The sequence below is a fragment of the Brassica napus genome, chromosome C7, assembly GCF_020379485.1.
Source record: "Brassica napus cultivar Da-Ae chromosome C7, Da-Ae, whole genome shotgun sequence".
NCBI classification, from domain to species: Eukaryota; Viridiplantae; Streptophyta; class Magnoliopsida; order Brassicales; family Brassicaceae; genus Brassica; species Brassica napus.
In genome coordinates this window covers 9,081,388-9,089,613 of record NC_063450.1, presented here as the reverse complement: position 1 = coordinate 9,089,613, position 8,226 = coordinate 9,081,388, and the positions used below count along the sequence as shown (strand labels likewise).

Sequence of the window (8,226 nt, the reverse complement as noted above, 5' to 3'; positions counted from 1 at the left end):
GTAACTTCGAAAAGGCTTTGTGACTGTGACGAATAGTTCTGCCCTGATATCTCTAAGAATCCACGCTGCTCTGCTATTGACATGATTTCCAGTCCATGAAACAGCTATGCTACATTTAAGCATTCCTGGTGGCGTGCGGTTTCGTCCATCTATTCAACCGGGCAGAAGCCAATGCAGAAGCGGACCTATCAGTCTCCTCAGGATAGTTTACCTCAAGCCACACTTGCTTCCTCTTACTTTTAAAACATCAATCTTTTAAAGACAACAAATCCAATAAATCAATTTTTTTAACACAGAAGGATTATAAAATATGAATGAAGCATACGAGGTCAAACCCGAATAACTAGATCTGGACACTTGGTGGATTTTGAAACAACAAAAATGTAATTTTATTTTCTTTTTAATGGGCAAAAAGTTCAATCCTCTCTCAAAGATACAATGTTTTTTTTGTATGTAATATTCTTCCCGGAAAAAATAAAAATAAAATAACAGTCGCAACAAAGAACAATGGATCTTCAATTAGCAAGATACTGCTAACAATGGCTCTCCATTACCAGATTCCACAATCTCAATTCTCATCATTACCTGCAGCATCACATGAACTCAAGAAGCTGTTGTTGTTAAATATACTAAGAACTGTCCCCATTTTCAGAAGTTTCCAGCTTTCCATTAATCTTAAGTGAATCTAAAACACTTCTTCTGCTAATACACATCCAAGTTCTTGAAGACTCATTGTTTTGGCTTGCAACAGGAACATGCCATGACCCTTTCTCTGACTCCTGATATGTAATCAAGATTTATTCAGAAAACTCCATTTCTTAAAACCGGAAAAAAGAAAAAAAAAACATGAATAGGAATGAGATGGTGAACCTGAATGACAACAGAAAAAGGAGGCGGCATTTCAAGCTTCAGATTACCTTTGGTAAATGTATACCGAACCTACCACCAAAACCATAAACCATAAGGTAATTTTACATTCACAAGATTATATTTTTTTTTACATAAAGGGCTCATTCAGGCTTATACTTTATAAGGGTTTATAGATTTTTACCTGATGCCTTTCTTTCCACTTTTGGAAAAAACTGTTGCCTAAGAGTTCAAAAATGTGATCTCTCATCTCATCATTTGTCACAAGCAAACACTTGAGTTTAGCAGCTGCATAGAGCCAATACCTGAAATAGAAGGAAAATGCCCAGGAGATGAGTGTAACCAGACACTGTTTAATAATGGGATTTTAAGAGAAGCTAAGCTAAGTTCATACCAATCATCGTTGAAACCTGGTGGAGTCGCATAGATGACGCCGTTGTTAATCCATTCATCAACCAGATTCCTGTGAGTTGGGTTCTCTAAAAGCGTCCTGACTCGTTTCTTATGCAAGAGAATCAGGGGCCATTTGTTATCACCACTTTTATGATACAGTTCGTTTACCACACCTTCAAGCTGCTCGGTCGCACACCTACGTTGTTAGTCTTGCACGAAGTGTATTCAAAATTTTGAAAGAAGAAAGACAATTAAAGATAGATGAGAACCTGTGAAAGACTGAAACCGCCGTCTGCAAAATTTTGTTGATAGAGACCAATATTTGCTCCATCTACTATAGCTTCGTAATCTCCATGTTTCTCAAGCCAGTTCTGACAAAGATTCGTGTAACGTTCAGACAAAGATCAATATTTGAATACTCAAGATACTTTGTATTTTCAGTTTTAGAAAACTACATTTTAAGCACCAACTAAGTAGAATTCCACAATGGACAATAGGAGATACATACATTAACATATAATGAATCTTAAAACACACAAGCTAATAAGAGCATTTTCTTCTTCCTTTTTACTTCCATATTTTGATTAATTCCTGAATAAAACTCCACCGTAATTTCCTTCTTTTCTTTTTTTTTTTGCTTATCAAAGTTAAAACTAAGCAAAAGAAAATCTTGCAGGATTCTATGTCCTAGACTTATTAGAAGCAATCTAAGAGAATCATTAATTCATTCTCTAACCTGAAACTCGCTGAAGTCCACCTTGGTCTCGGAAGAATTCATCTTTGCCTTCCTCTCCATAGCCAAAGCCACCAAAGAATCCACAAACTTCTGTGTTTCTACCTCATTGGTATCAACACAAGCCAGCTGCTCATTGCAGCTCAAACATCTTCCGGTTGAGCTAACATTATCTTTCTTCACAATCCATTTACCTTCCCCAACCCATCCACGCCCATGCCACCCACCTCCATTCCTCAAAACAGCTTCTCTAAGCATCTCAACATCAGAGCCAATCCCATCACCACTAACCTCTCCAGCTTTCTCTCCACAGAACCAGTCCTCTAAAACTTTCGATGTCTCTTCACAAACGCATCCAACAGATTCCCTAAGTTTATGTAAATATCTGTAAACCTTGTTTTCTCGGCTCGTGGCAGCGCTTACCTTCAACAAAGCCGAGATCTCAGCCTCCTCTAGTGCAATGCCTGCAGCTTCCATGTGCTCTTCCACCTCATACCCCTTTTCAGCCTCCAATCTCTCGCAGAAACAGAGCAAAGCAGGCGCATAGGTTCTGAGACGGGGAATCGATGTGCCGCCAACAGAAGCAAAGTCCTTAACAATCTTGAAAGCGTAATCACCATCCCCCTTAGCAGAAGCCAGACGAGCGACTGAAGTGACGGTTGCCTCATTAAGAGTTAACCCGGAAGTGACCATACGGTCAAAAATCTGGTAGCCACGTTCAACAGTAAGGGTTTGAAGAGAAGGGTCGCTAATGGAAGCCGAGCATAGGTAAAGAAGGGTCTGAAAATGTTGCTGGTTTAGTCGGACTTCGTTGGAAGCCACGGCTGCGTCATAAAGAGCTAATGCAGCTGAGAGGTCCTTTGACTTGGAGCATGAGTTGAGACTGAAGAGGAGATTCTTTTCCGGGTTCTTGTTTGCCTTCCTCTTCTTGTTGGGGTTTGAAGGGCTTTCGTCGTCCTGTCGAGAGCGGCGTTGACCATTAGCAGCCATGGAAGGGTATAAGTCTTTGCACTGGCGAAAGTGGAGAGATGGACACCCTAAACCCTCCTGACCAGCATTAAGAGAGCTGAAATAAACCAATAAACAACATACTCAGCATCCGCCGCACTCAGCGTTATCAAGGCAAGTTTATCAAAGAATATAAATCTGAAAGTTTCAATTGAATTCATAACAAAGATCCACCAAATATCAAAACTTTATGAACTGTACCGGTACAGTTTATATGATTCCACGGTGGATTGCATAACTATTCTTGTTCTTGTGGATACTATGTTTCAATTTATATGGGCAGTTTTTAGACAGAGCATGTAGTAGTAGTAATACTATTTCTTGTTCCTAAGACAGAGCATAGAGTTTACCGTGTTTGAAGTAGACGATACACACCAAGAAAAGCCGGCGGGGTTAGGTGATTAGACGGTGGAACAACGTAGACGGGCGGAGAAGAGAGAGACCACGAATTCGACTTCTCGACTCGAGACTACGGCGGCGACTCGCTGAACAAAAAAAAAAAAGAATTTAAAGGTAACCGGATCGCCTATCTGATCGCCTATCTGGTCTTCAGGTCGGGTTCGGGCCGGTTCATTTTGGCTCCGGGTTTTTTCGGGTCCTAAATATTTAGACCCAATAGATACTTAGAAATTTTCGGTTCGAATTTAGGTCGGTTCTTCTCTGGTCCGGGTCGGTTCGGGTCTATAACTAAAATACCCATAAAATACCATTAATTTTTCGGATCCATATCGGGTCCGGGTCCGGATCGGGTTTGGGTATTTAGGATCTGAAAAAGACATGATATACCCAATTCCATCAACTTTAGTTGAATATTTATCATATATATGTAAAATTTTACAAAACAACTTAAATGAAACTATTAATAATTAAAATAAAACATTTTAAAACTCTAAATTTTACATTTTAAGGCTTTATATTACTTTAAAAATGTTAAAAAATAATAACAAATATTGTTAACAAAAGATATTTCAACTAAATCATAAAATCTATATATCTATATATATAAAGTAAACTTTTCTCTCTTCTTATGACATGTGGAAGGGGAGTTTGTTGACATGTGTCCACTTTTTTGTTTTTTTACATTTTAGATCATTCTTCTTTTAGATTATTGCAACTTGGTTCACTATTTTCTAATTATACACTATCTAATTCTTCTCACACTAACCATCATCATTTGAAGTTTCATAATCTATTTTTATCTATTTTATTGTTCAAAAAATTGCAAAACGAATAAAGAAATAAGTAAAAAAATATAAATGTATTTTAAATATTTAATTTATTCACAGCTAAAAATAACATAAACTTTCGCGATTTTATTATTTTCTATTATTTCATTTACAACTATATATTTATCTTAATATTAACCAAACTAAAGCATAACATAATCTAAACATAAAACCTCACGGAGAAAAAAATGTCAAAGTAATACTAACTCAATAAAGGTCCAGAACTCAAAGGCGATCAAGAACGAAAACTAACTTACCCCACTTTATCATAGAGTGTCTTCGCCACAATAAACAAAAGTCAGTAAAATGTAGAAAGATAATCTTGAGATAAAACAATCTCTCAAACACAAATGAGCGTGATCAAGGACCAATGCAAAGAATCAAGAAAGCAGGTTAGAGGAAGAATAATCAACAGAAGGCCAAAATCACCACGAAGCAGGAAGAGACATACATAACGAATGATAAGCACAACCACCAGCTAAGAGGTAAGAAGCACCTCACAAACTAAACAAGCACAAACAAGACGCCTATGCCGGTGAAGAACCACAAAGCTCGGGATAGAAAGGACCAAAGCTCCAAGAGACTAATACCGCACACTTATACTAAGGGGAGCAAAGGAAGAAGAGAACAACATGAGTGAGGGAGAACGAAAGCCAACCCCGAGAAATATGAGCCCAGACTTGAGACCAGAAACAATCTTCCAAATCTACAGAGCATATTCGGAGGAGAACATTATCCAAACCTGGAGTGGCAAACATGGCGAAAGAGAGAGTCACTGAGACACAAGCAACGATGAAAGCTGCAACGAGATGAGGGAACATAAATGGAAGGGTAGACAAAACAAAATCATCGTGGAGCCGTCCTCGAGCTATAGAAGTCAAATCACCAAAAACCATATCTTGAAAACCAAGATGACAAGGGAGTATCAATGGTAAGCTAACGACGAGTAAAACAACTTTAAAGACGACTAAACTCTGACCCAACCCAAAGAGATGCAGTTCATAACATCAGCTAAAATCTAAGGAAGAAGAGGAAAATCCTATATTGAATGGAGCAGCCTAAAACAACGCTAGAAACAACCGCACAACTGGGAACTCCTAAACCCGATTTACAACAAATACCAGAAATCTCAAGGTGAAGAAGGCGATAAAGAACAACATCATGAGGTGAGTCTTTTTCGGTGATGATAAGAAACACCGCATACCAGAAAGGTAAACAAAATACATAGATGTTGAAGGCTCAATTTCAAAATATGGGAAAAAGACAAAAATATTTTGAAAGTTATAATGTTCAAAAATATGAAAAAAAATAAAAAATAATTTTGATGCTGAAACCGTTAATCTTAGAATCAACAAATGCATAAATGCAAATTTAAGTTATTGAAATTCAATATATTTTTACATTAGATGCTCGCTTCACTACTATACTGAAAAAAACACATTATTGAAAAAACAAAGACAAAATATATTAACAAATCACTATTACTACTAAATAACACAATAAAAACACCAAATAACGTTCTTAACAAATAAAAGTGATCATCTAATTACATTATCCAAAGAATCATACTTTTAAAAACCATAAAACAATATTCCGCGCGAAGCGCGGACACCCCTCTAGTAGTATATATATAATAGAACACAAAAACATCATAGTTTTAGATATACATGTTTTTAAGTCGGGTACAAATTGGTTATTATCGGGTCGGGTCTATTCGGGTCGATTCTTTTCGGGTCCGGGTCTATTCGGGTCGGTTCCTTTTCGGTTCCGGTTCTTTCGGATAAAAAAATTTAGACCCAAAAGGTACTTGTAAATTTTCGGTCCGGTTCCGGGTCGGATATTTTTGGGTCGGTTCTGGTTCGGGTCTTCGGATCCACGTTAAAATGCCCATGCCTAGGCTAATACCATTTTCGGTTACTTTTAATACACACTTATCATCCTGTGATTAACTAAACTAGGGCTGTTCCCGGGCTACGTCCGGGTTATTTGCTATGAAATTGTTAAAGTAGAATATCATATTAGATTAATAATTTTTTTGTCTAAATTATGTTAAATGTAAAATAGTGGTAGGATTAAAATAATCATTGAATGTAAAAAAATAGAAAAAGTATTAACGATGGCTATTGGTAGTTAGTGATACAATGATTATTTTAATTGACGGAGTAAGCAGTAACGTAAATTTAAAAACAGTTGACTGGTGTCGTATGCTGTCTTGTTATGCCATCATATTTAGGATAGCAGTTTATTCCTGTTTTGGAAGCGTTAGAACGATATCAATGTCGTTGTCAAAGTAAAAGCGCGATCCTGGTGTGGTTGTAAGTGATAGTTTCCCTGTAGAAGTGGAATATTTGTAAGCATTTAGTTTGACATAAAATTTATGTTTAGTTTATTACCTTCATGTAACCGTGGAATTATACTTGTGATGATTACGATTTGGTTTTTCTTTGTAGATATGCGATTTAGCTCTCTGAAATTAGCTGCCTCGTTGGCCCATATAGTTAAACGTACCACTTTGGTTCTACAAAAAATAATTGTATCATTTTTTTGGGTGAAAAATAAATCTTATATAATAAAATGTTAGTACCTGTCTAAACGCAATCCAATGATGATCTTTGTATCGTTGTTGTGATTATATATCACTTCCTTGGATGAGGCATATTCGGCCAACAACATCTGTGGGAGTAATTTTTTTAGTAACATAAAAGAGAATTTATTGATATGTGAGATAGGTAATGAAATTTTTTTTTACCTGGGAGGAAGTTGGTTGCACTGGCTAAGCTAATCAACTGGGTGTAATGTTGGGGATGGAATATGTATGAAGGAATTGGTGGTATGTTTTCTTGAACTTGTGTATAATTGTTGTCTCATTGATATTGATTATGTATGGATGAACGGTAAGCTTGTACCGTTGGTTATTGGGAAGGAAATTAAAATATCTAATGTGATAAATTTTCCCTTCCTCGAACCGTTGGTACATTTTGTCAGACGTAGAAATAGGGACCCTCCCGTCCATTTGTTGTTCCTGTTTAGTGGTTAAAAGCAATCGTTTCAAAAGTAGTTGGAGTAAAAAAAACATGGTATTTTTTAGACAAACCTGGATGTCAAGACAAATGAAAGTTGTTCGTAGGAAATCATTTTTGTTTTTGTGGTTTGTGATAGGCCACATCCTAATGATCCTAACGATTATTGGTTGTGGTATGAGGTTGTCGATTTTGTTGTTGTGATCTTCGGCTGCATGTCCTGCACACATAAGAATGAGAATTATTTTGTATTGCCCATCTTTTATATTTTGTATAATTTTATATGTGGTTTGAGATTTTTTAGGCGCGGAACATGCTTTTAAACTTATTTATTTTAGGTGATAAGCTTCGATAATTTGGAGTTATTTTATATTATTTTAATCTCAAACGCATAAGTGATGATGTTTTAGCTGTTATTTGTTTGATTTGTCAAACTTTTTTGGTTGTCCAAAGTACCGTCGATCAGTTATATGTATTCGCTGTAGAACCTCAACTCTTGCAAATATAAACCAAAAACACAACCCACAAAATCATACAGAAATAATAACTTAAATCTCTTGAAAATTTAAGTTTGTTATAAATTATGTTTAGAAGCAAAATAGTCATTATCATTATTAAGAGTAGATGCTGAGGTCTTAAAACAGAGAAGCGGAAATCATAAGATGGTGGACTTTTTGACGAAGAGGGTAGTCGATGTGATAGGATTTTCTTGAGTTGGAGAGCCTGGAAATTATTTTGAAATAAATAAGCGAACATAACTTAGTAATAGGAATCAATTTACTTAATTAATAGAGTAGGGAGACGTACTTGGAAGTAATGAGGTATCCATCATACGGAAAGGAGTTTTAACTCTGATTCATTTCTGTTGATAGCTCGAATACTGCATAGCAGATAAATGTGAATTATTAGATATATAGCCACTTTAGAAACCTTCAATGAGATTCTGAGTTTTTACTCTCATGGGAACGAAAGCGGTTGA

General features: G+C 36.3%; 1 protein-coding gene across 1 annotated transcript; it reads right to left on the bottom strand.

Moving 5' to 3' along the window:
* Nucleotides 1-365: 365 nt before the first annotated feature.
* On the bottom strand, nt 366-3,586 carry LOC106349098 (proteinaceous RNase P 2). The gene is made up of 7 exons (XM_013789006.3): nt 3,352-3,586; nt 1,997-3,059; nt 1,530-1,631; nt 1,262-1,440; nt 1,052-1,172; nt 871-939; nt 366-779 (listed from the first exon to the last, which is right to left on the bottom strand). The coding sequence occupies exons 2-7, from the start codon at nt 2,981-2,983 to the stop codon at nt 630-632; spliced, it is 1,608 nt and encodes a 535-aa protein (XP_013644460.1). The 5' UTR covers nt 2,984-3,059; nt 3,352-3,586; the 3' UTR covers nt 366-629.
* Nucleotides 3,587-8,226: the final 4,640 nt, after the last annotated feature.

Coding starts and splice junctions, on each gene's coding strand:
- LOC106349098 (XM_013789006.3), bottom strand. CDS start 2,983: ATGGCTGCTAATGGTCAACGCCGCTCTCGACAGGACGACGAAAGCCCT. Junction 1,173..1,261: donor CCAGGTTTCAACGATGATTG/GTATGAACTTAG, acceptor CTTCTATTTCAG/GTATTGGCTCTATGCAGCTG. Junction 940..1,051: donor AGTGGAAAGAAAGGCATCAG/GTAAAAATCTAT, acceptor TTTTGGTGGTAG/GTTCGGTATACATTTACCAA.